This window comes from Phacochoerus africanus, chromosome 14, assembly GCF_016906955.1.
Source record: "Phacochoerus africanus isolate WHEZ1 chromosome 14, ROS_Pafr_v1, whole genome shotgun sequence".
Lineage (NCBI taxonomy): Eukaryota > Metazoa > Chordata > Mammalia > Artiodactyla > Suidae > Phacochoerus > Phacochoerus africanus.
The window spans coordinates 22,173,825-22,195,464 of record NC_062557.1 but is presented as its reverse complement, the minus strand read 5'-3'; the positions used below and the strand labels follow the sequence as shown (position 1 = coordinate 22,195,464).

General features: G+C 46.9%; 1 protein-coding gene across 1 annotated transcript in view; it reads right to left on the bottom strand.

Annotated features, from left to right (window-relative positions):
• TOP2A (DNA topoisomerase II alpha) overlaps window positions 1-5,208 on the bottom strand; it is a 28,102-nt gene extending 22,894 nt beyond the window's left edge. Inside the window, exons 1-10 of the mRNA XM_047758215.1 lie at window positions 5,052-5,208; window positions 3,987-4,142; window positions 3,688-3,778; window positions 3,319-3,382; window positions 1,898-2,043; window positions 1,610-1,707; window positions 1,010-1,222; window positions 519-692; window positions 249-350; window positions 7-144 (exon numbers count right to left, since the gene is read on the bottom strand). Coding sequence (XP_047614171.1) covers window positions 7-144; window positions 249-350; window positions 519-692; window positions 1,010-1,222; window positions 1,610-1,707; window positions 1,898-2,043; window positions 3,319-3,382; window positions 3,688-3,778; window positions 3,987-4,142; window positions 5,052-5,072 — 1,203 coding nt within the window. The 5' untranslated portion in view covers window positions 5,073-5,208. The remainder of the gene's footprint in view (window positions 1-6; window positions 145-248; window positions 351-518; window positions 693-1,009; window positions 1,223-1,609; window positions 1,708-1,897; window positions 2,044-3,318; window positions 3,383-3,687; window positions 3,779-3,986; window positions 4,143-5,051) is intronic.
• Between the last annotated feature and the right edge of the window lie 16,432 nt (window positions 5,209-21,640).

The window sequence follows — 21,640 nt, the reverse complement described above, 5'->3', positions numbered from 1 at the left end:
ACTCACAGCTTTGATGAATTTTTCACTCAATTGGCATGTTGATCCAAAGCTCTTGACTTGTAAAGTCATATTCTCCTTTGTCTGGGAGTCAAAGGTTGGGTTTTCAATTAAGGCATTCACAAAAATCCACATGTGATTCTTAACCTGTGGTAAAAGTTGATAGTAAATCACTAAAAACTTACTCATGCTTTATTTATAGTCTTTCTCTTCTTCCTTGACTTTAGCAAAAGAACACTGGTACATCGTACCTGATGTGCTTTTACTGCAACACCACCCTTGTTTTTCTTCTTTACAACATCAACAAGTTTAGCCACAATCTGATCAGCTACATAATCAACATGTCTGCCACCCTAAAGAGGAAAAATACCACATTGTAAATTAATTATCCTCAAAATAATAACAATGAAACTTAGCTTCCTTTATGCTGAAGTAGCCATTCTGGTTCCTTTTCTATATTAAAAATGATAATGCTTATACATAAGGATAAACTGTAATTAATAATTCAAAAATAAAATTACCTTGGAGGTAGCGATGCTGTTGACAAAGCTAATTTGCTGAAAGCCCTTTTCACTCATTGTTAAACACACTTCCCATCTGTGGTTTACTTGTTCATGGATAATTTTCAATGGATTGCCAGTTTCATCAACCTTATCCTTCAAATACAAATCTACATAGCTACGGAATCCTTTTACCTAAACAAATTAAAAATAATGGTTTAAAAAAATTTTTAAAGTAAATTAAAAAGCAGACTATAAAGATTTTTCAAAATCAATGAAAGGGTGTTCACGGATGGGCATTAAGAGGATGGTCATAATGGACATAAGAGGATTTCTTAGGAGATTCTTTGAGAAAGATTTCAGTGAGTTTAAACTGAGCTAACTAAAAAAACGTGGTATACTGTTTTTTTTACAGGAACATATCTGAGGAAGTCTCAAAAAAAAATAGGAGGAAACAAACAAACAAAAAAACACTGCCTTTGACAATGATCACAAACATTGCTCATACTTACCGGAAGCTTATTTCCATTCAGAAAGACCTTGACATCTTTAGTGGATCCAGCAATATCATATGCTCTTCTAACCATAAGTGCAACAATATCTTTGTCTAGGCTTTGCATTTTAAACTTAGACAAATCAGGGTGGAAGGTAATACACGTATAATCTTCTCCATTAAAGGGCTTCAGTTCCATCTCACCAGCTCTCCCCATGTTATCCATCCACGTCTATGGAAATAAAGAATAGGGATTAAAAATTCCAGTAATCTCAGAGTTCTCCTGTGACGAAGTGGGTTAAGGATCTGGCATTGTTACTGCAGTGGTTTGGGTTACTGCTGTGGCTCAGGTTCGATCCCCAGTCCAGTAATTTCCGCATGCCATAGGGGGCAGCCAAAGGAAAAAGAAAAATCAACTAAGTTCATAAACTAATACTAAATAGCACAAATTTACAAGCCCTAAAAAACAAAACCAAACCCCAACACCCCCAAATATATGTTTATGAATAATTTCTTATGATTTAATAACCTATACATTATGTTAAATTAAGCCATTTTTGCCACTATAAACTGCTATAGTACAATTTATAATCAAGGCACAAGATACCCATTTACTTACCTGTTTGAACATTTTCTTATATTCTCTACTGGCTGTTTCCACAGTAAATTTGGTACTGAATATGTTACACAGTTTGGCTCCATAGCCATTTCGACCACCTGGGCAAATACATATGAAGTACTATTTAATTGTTATTATCTCTTAAACAGCTTTTTGTCATAATCATTGGCAATGCTATTCAATTATAGAGATTTATTCCCACACTTTTAACCTCTATGCCACAGAGTCATTTAAAAGATGTATTTCTTCAGCAACAAATATGTTCTTTATTTTCCTCAATACTCTAACCTGTTACTTTCTTTTCTTCATCATCATAGTTACTAGAAGTTAGGAGCTGTCCAAAGATGAGAGCTGGGACATACATCTTCTCAACTTTGTGTTCAACAACAGGAATTCCTTTTCCATTATTCCATATACTAATTAAATTGTTTTCCCTAAGAAAAGAAGATAGAAAAAATTTTTTGTTAAACAGATATTAGTGTTTAATATTTTTATATTTAAATAATATTATTTCTAAAACATGTGAATTCACAAGTTTCAGTTTCTTTGTGACTCTTTTTCATGTACACCTTCTGAAATTCAGAATGCTTAGTTCCTAACACTCCTGAAACAGGAGCCATGAGGGGAAAAAAAAACGAATCTCTTTCCAATACCTGAGCAGACACTGATAATATTGAAAAAATATGAAATTTTAAAATGTTAAGATAAACAAAGGGAAGTGATTTATGTCCAATGGAAAGAAAAGGACAAAACTTGGAAATAATATTATTATACTACTTTTAAGAGGATCATCTGTGCTGTCCCAGCTCCCTTAGCTTTCCCACCCAACAAAGCACATTGCAAAACAAATATGAAAGGGCATTATCCATTGTAAACTTCTCTGCTTGCAAATAAAATGCTACACATTTATTTGGACTTACTTATCACTTAGTTAATTCTCACAAGACAATATATTTTAGTTATAACCTGACACACTATGGTTCCTATTACAAATAGTATTAGCTACAAAAAAGACTAATTAAAATTAGCTTGACGGTTTTTTTCTTTTTGGCTGCTCCTGCAGCACACAGAAATTCCCTGGCCAGGGATCAACAGCACACCAAAGCAACCAAAAGCCCTTGCAGTGACAATGCTGGATCCTTAACTGGCTGTATTGCAAGAGAACTTAACATTTTTTAAAGAGTATGACAGCTAGTCCTCAGGAGCACTGAAGTACACCACTAACACTTATATTTCCCCAAAAGAGCCTAAAGTATCATTTATGTTATAACTGATCAGCCTAATAAAAAAGATGAAACCACACCTTGACCACCCACAAAGGGACATTTTTCCAAGCAGAAGTGTCAGATCAGATTATTCTCTATCACCATCTGCTGGCTTATTATTTGAATAGCATCATGAGAAAAAGTGAAAGCTATGGACTCCAGAGTACAATTATTGGAGATGCTTACTGAAGTATTTAGGGATGACGTATCATAATGTCTGTAATTTATTTTGAAATGGTTCAGAAAAAATATAAATGCAGTGAATATGACAAAGATTGATAACTGTTGGATCTAGATGTTAGGCATTATAGATCATTCATTTTAGCATTCTACCTTTCTGCACTTGGGCAGACTTTCATCTAAAAAAAAGGCCAACTTTACTACAAATTAAAGTAAATACAACTAACAGGAACAATGAGCTATAAAAATAACCAAGAGACTTACGGGTCAATTGTGACTCTAATACAAGACATTTTGGTGTCTCTTTGCTTGTTGTCTGCAGCATTGACTAAAAAGAAATAAAACACACATTTGGTAAAAAAAAAATAAAGTATTTTTAAAAACATTAAGATATAGAAAGAAAAAAATTTCGGATTACGCAAGAGTAAGATTAATGAGGTGTTAAGTTAGCAATTTTCATTCATAGTACAATTTCTAGGAAAGAAGTCAACTTCCTAGACTTTAGTAGACTGCCTCACCTTTGCCAACTATTGTTTGAAATGATAGGAGGTCTGGCTATGGAGGGTTTGCTGGGAATATCACTTCTTAGGAAAGATCTGACCAGTAAATATTTATATGAAAGAATTTACTCACCTAGAATCTCATCGAAGATTTTGTACAAACCAGGAACAAAAGTGACTTCCCTACAGTTAATGCCAATGTCTTCATCATAAACCCACATTTGCTAAAAATAAGGCAAAGAAATATGGTTATCTTTACCATATATTTATTCTATCATCCTGATTACTGTAAAGCCTTCTGGACTATGCACTACAATATGTATGATCGCTTAGGACAGTTCCAGTAACAAAGTAGATGAAGTATAGGCAATTAATCTGGAAAAGGACATATCTCAACTACTTAGTAACTGCATCTAATTCGCTTGGTTTTACCTGGGTCACTGATTCCACAGAGCCAATGTAGGTGTCTGGGCGGAGCAAAATGTGTTCCAACTGTGTTTTCTTTTGATAGATTCTTTCTATAGACAATCTTTTCTTAGCCTCTTCATTTTTCTTTGTTTTGTTGACTTGCATATTTTCATTTACAGGCTGGCAATTAAAAAAAAAAAAGATTGAAGAAAAGCGATTTTGAATCACAGGTTTATCAGAAACTGTACACAAAACACCTACCACAATGATCTGCTTACACACACCATGACAAATCACACGTTTTGAGGAGGTATGGGTGGTGTTGACATCGTTTGTGTACAAACGTGGCGGTTTAAGTTATCTGCAGCCAGGTTCCTGGGTGTCAGTTTAAATGGACATGTTCTCTAGCCCAGCATAACTATCTGACATGGAAATGCGTTCATATGTTAGATGCCATCCATAGAACACACCCCCTTCTTTCATCTACTCTGCACCTATTGACTGAGGGTCTACTGGGTCCCAGGCCCGTAAGAGATTCTCGTTCAGCAGCAGTTTGGGACGCTATGGAGTCCACTTTTTTTTTTTTTTGTGCCGAAACCCGGGACCGAACCATGGAGTCCACCCTTTGGGCACATTAACGTCTTGAACACAGGAGGGGCATATTTTGAGCACTCGGGCTCCGGAGTGGGAACCCCGTGCCTTGTCCAAGCGCCTCCCCAGGTCAGGGAGGTCCAATCCCATTTTCAGCCCGAGGGTGGATGAGGAAAGCATCTGTCCGCGCTGCATAAAGCCCCACGCGGCCCATTATCCCACCACCGACTCCAGGACCAATTGACTCGCGTTCTCTAGAAACAGTGAAACACAACGCCACACCCGTTTAGCTGATGTTACTTCACTATTAGCACCACAAAGGGGTCTCAGCCTCTTTGCGATCGCGCCGAGCCCAGGGGACCCGGGCCCATGCGGAACGTCGGCGCCGAGCCCGCGGCGTCGGGACCGCAGCCGAGGCACCTCCCCCTCTCACAGGCAGCAGGATTGATGCCAGGCCGCGCTGAGGATCCGCGACGCGCCCCCTTCCACGAGCTGTACCTGAAGTGGCGACACCTCCATGGTGACGGTCGTGAAGGGGCTCGAGAACCCTGCGAGCGACTAAACCAGCAGGACCCTCGAGATGGTCGGGAAGCTAGCCGCTTCTCCACAGACGATCGTCGGTTAGGAGAGAGCTTCCCCTCCGTTTGAACCTTCAGCCAGCCCGCCCAAACCAGAAGAGCCAATCCCTGACGCTCTCTGACGGCTTCCTTCCCGATAAACCAATCAGAGCTAGTCTTTTATATTTACCAATGAACGGCTGAGATGGCCGGGGGCCGGTTCGAATGAACCAATTAGGCAAGGGAGGCGGAACTAGAAGATCTTTTTCAAAAGGCACCACTTGGAGTCAAAGCGGAGAGACAGACAGGGAATTTGGCCAATAAGTAGGGCTGGTTTGTTCTCGGTGTGTAGCTCTTGAGGGGAAAGGGTTTTCTGAGTTCCAGGGTGGGAGGAAAAAGGGGGTATTTATACTTCTTTGAGATCCCTGGAATCTAAAGACCGCCCTCTATCCTGAGGCGTTTTCTTTTTCCTTTTTTTAAACGAGAGAAACGGGAGTCCCAGCTCTGTTTCTTGAGGAACTGAGCGCGGGCTTTCTGGACAGGCAGCCTGGCGATTTGGTTCCGTTTAGCAAGCTGTCTCTGGCATCTGCCTCAAACCGTCTCCCCCACCCCACACCCGCCCCATTTATTTTTGCGGAAACAAATGTGGTACAGTTGTGGTTTGGGTTTTCGTGTAATCGAAGGGCATAAGAGAGACCACACAAAAGAGAGCAGCGTTCAAGGCCCCTGGAGATCGGCGTGGGGCTGTGACTGGTCGAAGAGAATAGCATAGTCGGAGCTCAGGGGCTGAGGATGGTTTTAGGGGCCTTTCTAGAACCTGCAGCTGTTTCCTCAGGTGGCCGCCAGGATGCACTCCTACTTGTTACTTTGCTTTCCTCCGTGTTCCCTGAGCCCTGCAGTCCAGATTTGACGAAATGCCAAAGACTAAAGCGTTTGTTACTCTGACGTCTAAATGTTTGAGTGTGTTTCTTTTCTTTTTTTGCTTTTTAGTGCCGCACCCGCAGCATATGGAGCTTTCCAGGCTAGGGGGCGAATCGGAGTTGTAGCCACTGGCCTACACCATAGCCACAGCAACGCAGGATCCAAGCCATATCTGTGACCTACACCACAGCTCAGGGCAATGCTGGATCCTTAACCCACTGAGCCAGGCTAGGGATTGAACCCTCGTCCTCATGGATCCTAGTTGGGTTTGTTAACTGCTGAGCCACAAAGGGAACTCCTGAGTGTGTTTCTTCTGGACTCCTCAATCCACAATGTTAAAATGACAGAAAAAAAAAAGTCGTTGCCCTTATCAGATGCTAGAAAAAACAACTGCGCAATCTGAATGACTATGAATTCCATCTGAACCACCTCCTTCCAATCAATATTCCCTGAGTTTCAAGTCTTGACTTGGCCATTTGCCAGTCTTGTGGTCTTGATGGAGGCAACTTCATAAGGTGCTTTCTTTTCCTCTGCTCAGAAAAGGGAATGAAAATAACAGTGTTACCTCAGAGTGGTGGGAGAGGATTATAAGACATAAAGTGTTTAGTAAGCTAGCAGTATCCAAATCAGGAAGCAGGGATTTTCCTTAGGTGGGCGGGACAATTTGTGGATTTAATCCCTCCCCCAAATAAATCAGGAACAACAGTTGTTAAATCATCTCAGCATAGCCAATGCCCACAGTGCTGGCAAAGCCCCAGGGAGGGCCAGTGAGGAGGGGGTGTGTTGCGGCAGAAAATCAAGGATGGACGTGACCCACAGGCTAGGGTAATGGGGAAAGCCAGAGGAACGGAGCTTGGCATTGCTCTGGTCCCTGTGCCCTGGTCTCCTGGCCTCTGGTAGTTTCTGACCCCATTCTGCTCACCACATGTCTTGATGACAGGAAGGCAACCTCCGTGCCTCCAGGCACAGGACCACCAGGGTCTCAGAGCTGTTGGAGGGAAGCCTGTCCATTAGCTTCTGCCCATCCAGAAGGCTGACCAGGCCCTGGGCTCCAGGGCCAGCCTGTCATTCTCTGAAGCGTCCATACGACAGAGGATGGCACTGACAGAGACCAGCCATGCTGCCTTCCACCTCCTGGAACACAGAGGCCCCAGGTAGCAGGGGTGGGTGGGCATCCTTCCTCAAGGATGGCAATCCAGCCCCTGCTTCCCTTGGTCTCCACCTTGTAGCTCATCCCAGCAGTTTCCTGCAAGACCCATCTGGGGATGAGGCAATAGGAATTTAATACAAGCTCTAGCCCTATTTTCTGGTACCCAAGCTTTAAAACTCCCCTGCATTTTAGCCTAACCCTGACTTGTGGGTCTTTGGACCTGAAGCAAAACTGTGGAGGCAAAAGGACTTTTGGGAATTCCCTTTGTGGCTCACTGGGTTAAGAACCTGACTAGTATCCATGAGGATGCAGGTTTGATCCCTGGATCTGGTGCTGCCACAAGCTGTGGTGTAGGTTGCAGATATGCTGGGGCTGTGGTGTAAGCCGGCAGCAGCTCCATTTTGACCCCTAGCCTGGAAACTTCCAGATGCTGTGGGGCAGCCCTAAAAACAAAATCAAAACCAAAAGCAGAGGGCTACATGAGATAGGGAAGCACCTAAGACTACCTTCCTGTCCTCTAGCATAGGATGGCCTTGTGATGGGGTGGGGCCGTGGGGGCGACCTTCTCTTCTGGACACTCGCTGTTTCTCTTTTAGCCCTTCCTCTTTTCCAGAGCCTCTCACAGAGGATCCTATAGGAATTGAGGCGGGGAAGAAGCAAGTCTGGAATGGGTGGGCCTGGGAGGCATTGTTCCCAAAGAAGGAGTTCCAGGTACCAGCTGCTTCTAGTCCTGGGGGGGCCAGAAGGGAGTGGGAGCAGTTCTGAGAGAGGGCGGCCATCATCCTCATTTTCCTCCCCTCCCCCACTGCTCTTTCTTTCTTTCTTTCTTTCTTTCTTTCTTTCTTTCTTTTTTTTTTTTTAGGGGCTGAATCTGGGGCATGTGGAGGTTCCCAGGCTAGGGATCAAATCAGAGCTGTAGCTGCCAGCCTACGCCAGAGTCACAGCAACGCCGGATTCAAGCCCCTAGTTCTGTGACCTACACCACAGCTCATGGCAAAGCCGGATCCCGAACCCACTGAATGAGGCCAGGGGTGGAACTTGTGTCCTCATGGGTATTAGCCGGGTTGGTTACCACTGAGCCACCATGGGAACTCTGCCTACCCCCACTTTCTCCCAAGTCTGCAGGGGCCCACACTGGGTGCTCTGGACCTCAGCCCCATCTCTACCCCAACCTGCGGGGGTGAAGTTGAGTACCTGAGTCAGACTCCAGATTTGCTGGATGTATGACCTTGGGCAAGTCACTTGGTTTCACTGTGCCTCCATTTCTTCATCTAAAATGGGGATAATGTATGCATCTGCCCACAGGGAGAGATGACACACGTGAAGCGCTTAGTGCTCCGCTTGGCAAATAGGGCTCAAACCATGCTGGCAGGCGTTACCTCTACTCCTTTTCAAGAGCTTCCTCCCTGTCAGGTTTCCAAGTCCATGCTTCTAACACCAGTTCAAAATTGCTCTCTTCCTGGGAGTCTCCAAGGAATCCACTCAGACCATCTTTTGGTTTTCCTTTTTTTTTCTTTTTTCTTTTTAGGGCCACACCCTCGGCATACGGAGGTTCCCGGGCCAGGGGTCCAATTGGAGCTACAGCTGCCGGCCTACACCACAGCCACAGCAACACAGGGTCCGAGCCTCCTCTGTAACCCACACCACAGCTCATGGCAAGGCCAGATCCTTAATCCACAGAGCAAGGACAGGGATTGAACCCACAACCTCATGGTCCCTAGTCGGATTTGTTTCGTTTGTGCCAAACCATCTATTTGTTTGTTTGTTTGTTTAGGGCTTTTTAGGGCTGCACCTGCGGCATAAGGAAGTTCCCAGGCTAGGGGTCTGTTTGGAGCTACAGCTGCCAGCCTATGCCACACCACAGCTCAGAGCAATGCTGGTTCATCTGACCCACTTAGCAAGGCCAGGGATCAAACTTGTATCCTCCTGGATACTAGCCAGATTTGTTTCCACTGTGCCACAATGGGAACTCCTTGTTTTGGGGGGTTTCTTTTTTTTTGCTTTTTAGGTTGGCACCTGTGGCATATGGAAGTTCCCAGGCTAGGCTTTTGCTTTGTTTTTGTTTTTTGTTTTTTGTTTTTTCTTTTTTAACTGAGTCTCCCTGGAGATGTTTGGAGTATATCTACATATGCGGATGAGTTCCTATCTTATTTCCTCTGGCTGTTGTTTCCTTCCTTTCCATGCAGTGGTGGGGGAGGGGGCTCTATCCTCCAACTGGGAACCCCCCCCTTGAAAGGACAGGATTTCTTTCCTTCAGTGGGCTGAGGAAGCTGGCTGGGCTGAAAATGTGCCTCTGGGTTTGGGGAATGGAGCTGGCTAGGCTGGAGCCCGCTAGGCATTCCTCAGTGATGCTGGGCCAGGGCCAGGGTACTGGGGTGGTGAGGGCTGGGCCAGTAGGTCTGGTTTACCTTGAGGTTAATGATTGGCAGAGTCTGATCAGATCTTTTCACCGGGGATACCAGCCATGGGTTGGAGGCAGCCAGGAAAGCCCCGAATGCCCCATACAGTTCAGCATCTCCCTGCTGGTGGCACAGCAGGTCTGCTCCTTAGACTGTTAACTTCAGGCAAAGGGACATTGAGGCTGGCCAGACAGAGCTGGGAAGAGAGCAAGGGAGGTTCCAGCGGGGAGCAGCTCAGAACCAGAGATTAGGCCTCAACAAGCCCACTCCGGGGTTCCCCTCAGCAGTCTGGCAGGCCAGTATCTATCACAATGTTAAGAGTATACACATTTTATGACTCAGCATTTTAACTTCTAGGAATACAGATATACTCTTACAATTGTGCAAAGATATATATATATACACATAATTATTTATTGCAATACTGTTTTTATTAGAAAAGAAGGAGTTCCCATTTTGGCTCAGCGGGTTAAGGACCTGATGACGTTTCCATGAGGTTTGATCCCTGGCCTTGCCCAGTGGGTCAAGGATCTGGCTTTGGTGTAGGATGGCAGCTACAGCTTCGATTGGACCCCTAGCCTGGGAACCTCCATATGCCATGGGTGCAGCCCTAACACAACCAAAAAAAAAAAAAAGACTCAGATCCGGTGTCACTTCCTGAAGCTCTTTTTTACCACTCTGGCTCCACTCTGTTTTCTTGACATTCAAGTGCATTTCTCTCTATAACACATGACCGTGTGGTGTGTTTACCTGCAGGCCTCCCTCTTCAGATCACAAGCCCTTTTGAAGGCAGGGATTGCCTGTGGCTTTGGAATCCTCAGCATCTTCTCCAAGGTCCTTTATTCCTGGGAAAGGCTCTCTCAGAATGGTAGGGTCAGTACTACCATTGTCCACCTGGGGGCAGCATACCCAGAGGCAAAACTGGCTGGTGCAGGAGTGCAGGACTCTAGAGGAAAGGCAGGGGCAAAGTCAAACACTAAGGTGAAGAAACACTAATGTCTCTACTTGCGCCCCCAACTGGAAGCTAGGACCCATCGCACCAATAATTTGCTCCATTCTCTGGGGATTCAGAGAGTAGCTCAGTACTCATTGCTGATACTGGCTGAACCGCCCTTAGGGACTCTGGGCTGTCCTGGAGCATCTGTGCCTTAGACTCAAAGACGCAGGGAGGGAGTTGCAGGAAGAAGGGCAGAAGGTGTCAGATGTAAGAATCCCAGGAGAAGCTTCTCCTGAGTAAGGCTACACACCCTTGAGGGGAAAAGGGGAGGAGGAAGAATTCTCCACTAAGGCAAATGAATTCTGCTTCTAACTGGAAGGTCGATAGAAAGTTATCAGCCCCATCGATCTCATTCACAAGCCCCCTTGCACCCCTATGTTCATTGCAGTGCTATTCGCAATAGCCAAGACATGGAAACAACATAAATGTCCATTGACAGATGAATGGATTCAGAAGATGTGGTACGTACACACAATGGAATACTACTCGGCCATAAAAAAGAACAAAATAATGCCATTTGCAGCAACATGGATAGAATTAGAGATTCTCATACTAAGTACAGCAAGTCAGAAAGAGAAAAACAAATACCATGTGATATCACATATATGGAATCTGAAATATGGCACAAAAGTTCCTGTTGGAATGAATCTGACTAGTAACCTTGTGGTAACAGGTTTGATACCTGGCCTTGCTCAGTGTGTTGCACATCTGCGATTGATGTGAGCTGTGGCATGGTTTGCAGAGGCTGCTTGGATCCTGCGTGGTGTAGGCCAGCAGCTGTAGCTCTGGTTCGACCCCGAGGCTGGGAGCCTCCATGTGCCATGGGTGCGGCCCTAAAAAGCAAAATAAATAAATAAAAAAATAAATAAAATTAAATATGGCACAGATGAACCTATCTACAGAACAGAAACAGACTCACAGACCTGGAGAACAGACTTGTGGTTTCCAACAGGGAGGGGGAGGGAGTGGGATGGACTAGAGTTTGGGGTTAGTAGATGCAAACTATTACATTTAGAATGGATAAGCAAGTTCCCTTTGTCGCTCAGTGAAACGAACCCAAACAGTATCCATGAAGAGGTGGGTTCGATCCCTTTCCTCGCTCATTGGGTTAAGGATCCGGTGTTGCCATGAAGTGTGGTGTAGGTCACAGATGCAGCTTGGATCTGGCATTGCTGTGGCTGTGTGTCGGCCGGCAGCTGCAGCTCCGATTCGACCCCTGGCCTGGGAACCTCCATATGCCGTGGGTACAGCCCTAAAAAGTAAAACTAAAATAGAGTGGATAAGCAATGAGGTCCTTCTGTATAGCACAGGGAACTATATCCAGTCACTTGTGATAGAACATGATAGACAGAATATAATGCGAGAAAAATATATAAAACCGGGTCACTTTGCTGTACAGCAGAAATTGACAGAACATTGTAAATCAACAATAAGAAAGTTAAAAAAAAAAAAAAGCCCCTTTCCTCCTACCCTTGTCTCAGATGTTCTGTTCCTCCCGGATCCCTTCTAGGGACGGGGTGAGGTGGGGGTGCTTAGCAGTGAGGGAATCAGCTTCACCCTGTCCTCTGGAAGCAGAGATGGGCAGCCACAGGGGGTCTCAGTAGATCCCCTCCTGCAGCTTGCCGTCAGGGATACTGGGAGGCAGAGGGCATGTGTGGGTGTGATGATGGTGGTACAGGAGGCAGGAGGAGGAGGGTGGCCGTCCCCTCCAGCCAGAGCACGCGGAGTGAAGGAGAGCAGAGGAAGGAAGGAAGGAGGGGACCTCCGGGTGTTGCAAACGACTTAAACTTTGAGCAAACAGATGCGAGAAGGGAGGGTGAGGAAGGCATCTGGAATCATTTATCCAGAGAAAAGAAAGATATTTTCACAGGCTTCGCTGACATAATAAAAAGCGACACGTCCAAGATCACAGAATTCCTGGACTGTTGAAGTTCTACGAGAGACACTGACTCCTCAATTCATCTTTAGTGGTGGATTGTGGGAGTTGAAAGGCAGACTTGAGGATTTTCCTTCAGGGAGGAAGAGGAGCTCGGAGAGAAAGAGGGGATGGCAGCCATGCAGGAGGGGCGCTTCTGTCCTGTCCTCCTAGGGAGATCCGTCTGAGCATTGATGACCTTTCCAGGTGGACCTGGGGCTCCAGGAGGCCCCTCTAAGCCTATGGGACAAACCTGGGACCCCTATGGAACTTCCTTCTCCTTTTTGGCCCTGTACCGGGAAGGGGGTAGGACACAGGATGGGATGAGCTTTCCAACTGTGGAGCGAGATGCCCAAAGGGAGAGAGGTATCAGGGGTGGGGTAGGGTAGAGGGTCTGGGAACTAACACAGCTATTTCTCAGCATCTGTTACGTGCCAGACCACACAGGGATGTGGGGGACACAGGGTCTGACCTATGAACAGCATTTATTGTGGGGTAGGATGGAGATGGGGCGCTAAAAAAAGGAGGGAGGGCGTGGAGAAACGGAAGAGGAGGAGAGAAAGGCACAGTTGTCCATGTCTAGTAACTCACAGTCTAGGTATGGCCATAGGACCGCTAGAAAAAGGATGGCTAAGAAGCTCCGTGACAAGTGAGCAGTCTCCTGAAGGAAGTTAAAAAGGGTGTTGGGAGTTCCCACTGTGGCTCAGCAAGTTACAAACCCAACTAGTAACTATGAGGAGGCAAGTTTGATCCCTGGCCTTGCTCAGTGGGTTAAAGGATCCGGCATTGCCATGAACAATGGTGTAAGTTGCAGACGCGGCTGGGATGTGGCATTGCTGTGGCTGTGATGCAGGGCTGCAGCTGCAGCTCTGATTCAGTCCCTAGCTGGGAACTTCTGTATGCTGCAGGTTCGGCCCTAAAAAGCCAAAAAAGAAAAAAAGAGTGTTGAAGGACGTGGCAGGGGGGCGGAGAATAGAGGAGCCTGGGGGCCAAGGTGGGTGGACCTGGCTGGCTTGGTTGGTCTGGAGGAAACTCTCATCCATAGGGCCTCTGCTTCTCCCTGAGCGCTGTGGGAGCCAACGTTGACTTGACAGCCTTGGAGGACCCTGTGGCCCAGGAAGGCCTGGGGTCCCCAGGGTTCCTGGGAGTCCGTTAGTCCCAGCCCCCAGGTGTCCAGGGTAGTCCTGGGAGTCTTCATGACCAGGGTATCCCTGAGATCCTGGGGGTTCTGGAAACCACTGGCAGCCAGGAGAACCACTGGGCCAATTCCAACCTATACGTAGAGGAGAGGCAGGAGCAGCAGAGGTGAACCACAGAAGGACGTGTGTGTGTTTTGGGTGGCGGAAGGCAACGTGGCCAAGTCCGGAGCCCTGATGGGAGCAGAAAGTTACTAGAGGGTCAGAAATTTTGGTCCCATCCCCGACCTCCAGGAAAGGGAGAAAGGCTAGAGATTGAGTTCAATCACCAATGGCCAATGATTTCTTTATTTTTTAATTTTAATTTTTTTTTGGTCTTTTTGCCATTTTCTTGGGCTGCTCCCGAGGCATATAGAGGTTCCCAGGCTAGGGGTCGAATCGGAGCTGTAGCCACCAGCTTACACCAGAGCCACAGCAACTCGAGATCCAAGCTGCGTCTGCAACCTACACCACAGCTCGCGGCACCGCCGGATCCTTAACCCACTGAGCAAGGCCAGGGATCGAACTCACAACCTCATGGTTCCTAGTGGGCTTTGTTAACCACTGAGCCATGACAGGAACTCCCGCCAATGTTTTTTTTAAATTAAAAAATTTTATTAGCTTATAGTTGATTTATAATGTTGTGCCAATTTCTGCTGCACAGCAAAGTGGCCAGACATACATATATATCCATTCCCTTTCTCATGTTATCTTCCATCCTGGTCTATCCCAAGAGACTGGATACAGTTCCCTGTGCTGTACAGCAGGACCTCATTTCTTATCCACTCTAAATTCAACAGTTTGCATCTACTAACCCCAAACTCCCTTACATCCCTCTCCTTCCCCCTCCCCCCAAGTCTGTTCTCTACATCTGAGAGTCTGTTTCTTCTGTTTTGTAGATGGGTTCATTTGTGCCATGTTTTAGATTCCACATATAAGTGATATTATATAGCATTTGTCTTTCTCTTTCTGACTCTACTTCGTATGATAATTTCTAGTTCCATCCCTCTTGTTGCAAATGGCATCATTTCATTCTTTTTTATGACCGAGTAGTATTCCATTGTGCATATGTACCACATCTTCATCCATTCATCTGTATTAATGGGCATTTAGGTGGTTTCCATGTCTTGGCTATTGTGAATAGTGCTGCTATGAACATATGGGTGCACGTCTCTTTTTGAATTATAATTTTGTCTGGATATATATGCCTAGGATAGCCTCATTGATCCTTCTTATTGCCCTGCAGAGTGAAGTAAGGATGGGCACCCCCATTTTACAGATGAGGAAACTGAGGACCAGGGACGAGACACACCCACAGTTCATGGTTAATCAGGGCAGAGCTGGGATTTGAACCCCTAGCTCTGATCACAAGGGCTTATTGCCCTAGAGCTGGGGCACCCCAACCTGAGGGCCAAGCTCTTCTCTGTGACGGGCTGTCTGGTTTTCTCCTGGTTTTGGGCCCAGCGTCTGCTGCTCTTCAGGTCATCATGCCTGGGTGGGGGTGAGCAACAGTCTGCACAGATCTTACTGGCTCCAAATACTGAGCCTCTGGACACGGAGCACAGAGGGAGTGAGAATGGGAGGAATACAGGCTTTGGGAGGGAAGAGGATGGGGGTTATGAGATGAGGGGCTCCGGGCAGGATAGGCCTGGTGTCTGGGCCCACTCACCCCTCTCGCTTTGTCCTCAAGTTCCCTCCACCCCTCGCCAGCCATCTCTAGAACACCCCTACCTCTCAGGACAAGGACAATCAGAGATGGAGGCAGAAGAAGCCCTTGGCATGGAAATCCTGGTGGACACGGTGGCATCTTCCTGAGACCCTCTCTTCTGGCAGCCGAGCTGGGCTGCCAGAACTATCTGATTGGTGCCGGTGCTGGAGCTGGGCAGGCAGAGAGGTCACAACCGTCTCTGGGCACATGGAACTGTGACAAGGGCAGTCTGGCAGGAGAAGGAGGCGCTCTTCGGTTTGGGGCAAAACTCTCCAAGGTTTTGTTGCCTCTGGGATGTGGTGGTGGTACCTGCTGGAGCTCGGTCATCCCCCAAATGGGTTTATTTATTTACTTGTTTATTTTTCTTTTTATGGCCACACTTGTGGCATATGGAAGTACCCAGGCTAGGGGTTGAATTGGAGCTACAGCTGCCGGCCTACACCACAGCCACGGCAACGCGGGATCCGAGCCGCATCTGTGACCTATACCACCGCTCACTGCAATCCCAGATTCTTAACCCGATGAAAGCAGCCAGGGATTGAACCCACATCCTCATGGACACAATGTCGGGTGCTTAACACCCTGAACCACAACGGAAATTCCCCTCAAATGGGTTTAAAAATTACATCCAGTTGCATGTGACCCTAAGCCAGTCTTTTTACTACCTAGAACCCCATCTATAAAATGGGTTTCTAGGGAGTTCCCATTGTGGTGTGGTGAGTTAAGGATCAGGCACTGTCCCTGAGGAGGCAGGGGTTTGAATCCTGGCCCCATGCTGTGAGGGTCCAGCATTGCTGCAGCTCTAGCATAGGTCACAGCTGCGGCTCAGATTCCATCCCTGGCCCAGGGACTTCCATATGCCTTGGATGTGGCTGAAAAAGAAAAAAATAAAATAAAACGTGTATCTAGGGTTACCATGGTGATCAATAATCGTGATGGCTAATGTGTATCTGTGCAAGCGCTGTGCTGAGGGCTTTACACGGATAGTCTCTGTAGGTGCTCGCACAGCTCTGTCAGGCTGGGCAGGCATATTCTTCCTTTTTTTTTTTTTTTTTAATAACAGAGGGCATTTAAGGATAAGAGGGAGGGTGTCGTTTGGCTAAAGTCACAGAACTAGTAAATGGCAAATCCAGAATTCAGTGCAGGAATTTTGGCTTCAGGCTCTTCATCTCACTCACTTGGCTGGTCACGGCTAATAACTAATACTCACTGGGCACTTAATAAGCATTAAGCATTTTATGCATATTTATGCATTTCATTATGATACGTACCCTATATAATAGCCACTTAATATGACAGATGCGGACACAGAGGCACAGAGAGGTGCGCTGATTTATCCTCAGTCTACCGCCAGGAACCAGGCAGGCTGACTTGAGAGCCAGTGTGCTTTAAAAAGATAAAAAGAGTTCCTGTCATGGCTCAGTGGTTAACGAATCTGACTAGGAACCATGAAATGGCGGATTCGATCCCTGGCCTCGCTCAGTGGGTTAGGGATCCAGTGTTGCCGGGAGCTGTGGTGTAGGTTGCAGACACGGCTTGGATCTGGCATTGCTGTGGCTGTGGCGTAGACCGGCAGCTGTAGCTCCAGTTCGACCCCTAGCCTGGGAACCTCCATATGTCTCAGGTGCAACCCTAGAAAAGGCAAAACGACAAAAAAAAAAGATAAACTGTTTATCTTTTTTTTTTTTGTCGTTTTGCCTTTTCTAGGGCTGCTCCTGCAGCATATGGAGGTTCCCAGGCTAGGGGTTGAATTGGAGCTACAGCTGCCGGCCTACACCACAGCCACAGCAGCTCGGGATCCCAGCCACGTCTGCAACCTACACCACAGCTCACAGCAACACCTGATCCTTAACCCACTGAGCAAGGCCAGGGATTGAACCTAAAACTCCATGGTTCCTAGTCGGATTCGTTAACCCCTGAGCCACGACGGGAACTCCATAAAAATTTTCTTAAAAAAAAATTAAAGCGATGAGCTCTGGTCATGGCTCAGAGGTTATTGAACCCAACTAGCATTCATGAGGATGGGGGTTTGACCCCTGGCCTTGCTCAGTGGGTTAAGGATCTCCTGTTGCTGTGAGCTGTGGTGTAGATCATACACGCGGCTTGGATCCTGTGTTACTGTGGCTGTGGTGTAGGCTGGCGGCTACAGCTCTGACTGGACTCCTAGCCTGGGAACCTCCATAAGCCATGGGTGTGGCCCTAAAAGACAAAAAGATTAAAAAAAAAATTAAAGCAAGAGTTCCCATGTGGCCCAGCAGGTTAAGAACCAAACATAGTGTCCATGAGGATGCAGTTCGATCCTTGGCTTTGCTCAGTGGGTTAAGGATACGGTGTCCCCTGTTGCTGAAAGCTGCGTCATAGGTTGCAGATGCAGCTTGGATCCTGCGTTGCTGTGCCTGTGGTGTAGGCCAGCAGCTGCAGCTCCAGTTTGACCCCTAGCCTGAGAACTTCCAGATGCTGCATGTGTGGTCTTAAAAAGAAAAAAATTAAAGTGTAACGTGCATACAGAAAAGTGTAGAAATAAGACATGTTTCCTTCAGTGAATGCTCACATAGTTAAAAGACTATGTAACTAAAAAATGAACATTACTGGGAGATCCCGTCATGGCTCAGCAGTAACAAACGCAACTAGGATCCATGAGGACTCGGGTTTGATCCCTGGCCTCGCTCCATGGGTTAAGGATCTTGTGTGGCTGTGAGCTGTGGTGTAGGTCGCAGACACAGCTCAGATCTGGCGTGTGGCTGTGGCTGTGGCTGTGGCATAAGCTGACAGCTGCAGCTCCGATTAGACCCCTAGCCTGGGAACCTCCATGTGCCGGGGGTTTGGCCCCCAAAACACAACACAAACAAACAAAAAACAGGCTTTACCTGTTCCCTTGAAGGCCCCCTCCAGTGACTGTTCCCACATTTCTCCCCAAAAGTAACCTCTATCTTGATTTCTAAAACCAGAGATTAGTTTTGCCTGTTTTTGAATTTTATATAAATAGAATCATACAGTAGAAATCTGTTCAATCTGCAATTCATCTGTTATTGGATGTAGCTCTAGTTTATTCAGCTATGGACTTGTCTATTCTACTATTGATTCCAATGTTTGGCTGAATAAATGCTGCTATGAATACTCTTATACATTTGTTTTGGAATACACACACACACTTTTTTTTTTGTCTTTTTAGGGCCACACTTGCGGTGTATGGAAGTCCCCAGGCTAGGGGTAGAATCGGAGCTGTAGCCACTGGCCTACAGCACAGTCACAGCAATGCCAGATCTGAGCTATGTCTGTGACCTATATCGCAGCTCACGGCAATGAGAGAGCCTTAACTCACCGAGCAAGGCCAGGGATCGAACCTGCGTCCTGGTGGATACTTGTTAGATTTGCTTCCGTTGAGCCACGACAGGAAATCTCCCACACATATGTCTATTGGGTATTTCTCAGGGTGGAATTTTTGGTTGCTTCCACGTGGTTGTACAAATTCATTTTATTTCTTTGTTTTTTTTTTTTTGGCCACACCTGCAGCAAGTGGAAGTTCCCAGGCCAGAGAGGGTGACAATACCAGATCCTTAACCCGGTGGTGGCTGGGATGTCTGGTTTACTAGGCTGTGCCACCAGAGAACTCCACAATTTTCTTTTCTTACCAGCCTTGCAAGAAAATCCCCTTACTCCATGGTCTGGTACTGTCAATATTTAAATTTGTAACCAAATCTGGGAGTTCCCTGGTGGCCTAGTGAGTTAAGGGTCCGGCATTGTTACTGCTGTGGCTCAGATCAGTGCCGTGCCCGTGGGTTCCATCCCTGACCTGGAAACTTCCTCATACCACAAAGGCGGCCAAACAAAACAAAACAAACAAACAAAATTAAAAAATTAAATTGTTGCCAAGTCTGGTGGCTGTATAATAGTACCCATTATGTTTTTCCTTATGTATTTATTAAACGAGGTATAACAGGAAGCAAGTACTCTGTATAGCTTCTTATGTTTTTTTTTTTTTTTTTGTCGTTTTAGGGCTGCACTCGTGGCATATGGAGGTTCCCAGGCTAGGGGTCCAATCAGAGCTGTAGCTGCCGGCCTGCACCACAGCTCCAGGCAACGCCAGATCCTTAACCCACTGAGCGAGGCCAGGGATCGAACCTGTGTCCTCACGGATGCTAGTCAAACTCGTTTGTGCTGAGCCACGGTGGGAACTCTGTGTACAGCTTCTCATAATGCTGCTTTGAGGCTGGCGTGGTTATCATCCCTACATTGCAGATGAGAAATGGAGGCCATTGTGCCTCCCTCTCCGTTTCCTCTCTTGCAACCTGCTCACTTTTCCTGGGCGGGGGGAGCCTTCCCCACTTTCCTCCAGTGGTCCTGGGATGGCTGGTTTACTGGGCTTGGGAAGGCCCTCAGGCCAGGCTGTTCTCCCGGGTGGGGAGAAGAGGAAGGCTGGGGCGAAGTGGGCAGGGGTGGGGAGGGGAGGAAGGATGAGACACAAAGCCTGGTGTAAGGGACCGGAGACCCTGGATCTGGACCTGGGGTGATGGGGCCGGAAGAGAGTCTGGGACTAAGCAGAAGGCACGACTGGAGCTGTTTGTGAACAATTTTGGGAGGGAGAGGGGGCGTCGTGCAGCTGGGAAAGAAGGATGAGTGCTGAGATGTCTCTGGAACCCAGTGCCTCTCTCTGGGGTTTTACCAAATCTGAGGACTCCTCTGTGGGGCCTCTAATCCTAGAGACATTTCGGGGGGATTCTCTCTGGGTTCGACAATCCCCTGGTAGAGTCTTTTTGGGGTTTTCTTTCTTTCTTTTTGTTAACTCAATGAATTTTATTATATTTATACTTGTACAGCCATCACTGCAACCCAATTTTACAATATTTCCATCCCAAACCCCCAGCCCATCCCTCCCCCAGCAACCTGTCCCCTTTGGTAACCATAAGTTTTTCAGTCTGTGAGTCAGTTTCTGTTCTGCAAAGAAGTTCATTGTATCCTTTTTTAAGATTCTACATGTAAGTGACAGCATATGACATTTGTGTCTCACTGTCTAACTTCACTTAGGATGATAATTTCTAGGTCTATCCACGTTGCTGCAAGTGCCATTATTCCATTCCTTTTTACGGCTGAGTAATATTCCTTTGTGTGTATGTACCACATCTTCTTTATCCCCTTGTCTGTCAATAGACATTTAGGTTGCTTCCATGTCTTGGCGTTTGTATATAGTGCTGTAATGAACTTTGGGTACGTGTATCTTTTCGAGTCCTGATTTTCTCTTCTTTGGGGCTTTCTCAGGGGTAGGTTGCATTCCATTCTCTGGGGCCGGGGGAGTAGGAGGCAGCACCTAGAGGCCCCTCAGGGAGCATGAGGGAAGGGCATGGGGTCTGCTCTGATTCTGGGCTTCTGACCTCTTAGGCCCAGAGACACCTGGCAAGCAGACACCTTGCTCTTTGACGTCACTGGTGTCCAAGGAGGCGGGGAGAATGATCTCTCACCGTGACATCCAACTCTCTCTGTCCAGAGTCGCCTCTGTGTCTCTACTTTTGCAAGTGTCCTCTGCATAGATTCGCCCAGGTAGCCCCTTCTTTTCCTTCCCCACCCTCACCTTCCTGAGTCCTGAGCCCGGGGCTCGATGGCGATGCTCTGGCAGCAGAGGCAGTGTGGCACAGGGGGCTAAGTCTGCAGCAGGCAGCAACTGCATTTGGCCTGAGTCTTGGGTGGACTACTAACTGTGTGCCCTGGGGTGAGCCTCGCCCCCAGTCTGGATGGGGACAGAGCTCTATAGAGCCCGGCATCTTTCACCTGGCTTTGGGCAACGAGAAGGAATTTCTGCTGGCACCAATCATCTTGGAAGCCGTGCAAACTCTGGAGGGTTGGAAGCCATGCCAGCCTTGGGCCTAGGACCAAGCACAAGGACTCCGGAGGGGAGTTCTCTTGTGGCACAGTGGGTGAAGGATACAGCATAGTCACTGTAGCAGTAGCAGCTGGGGTCTTGCTGTGGGGCATGTTTGATCCCTGGTCTGGGAACTTCCACATGCCTTGGGCATAGCCAAACAAACAAACAAAAAGAATTCCCATTGTGGTTTCCCAGTGGGTTAATAGCAAGTTAAGAACCTAACTAGTGTCCATGAAGATTTGGGTTAGATCCTTGGCCTCCCTCAGTGAGTTAGGGATTGGGTATTGCTGTGAGGTGTGGTGTAGGTCATAGATGTGGCTTGGATTAGGTGTTGCTGTGGCTGTGGCGTAGGCTAGGAGCTGCAGCTCCGATTTGACCCCTAGCCCGGGAACCTCCATATGCCGTGGG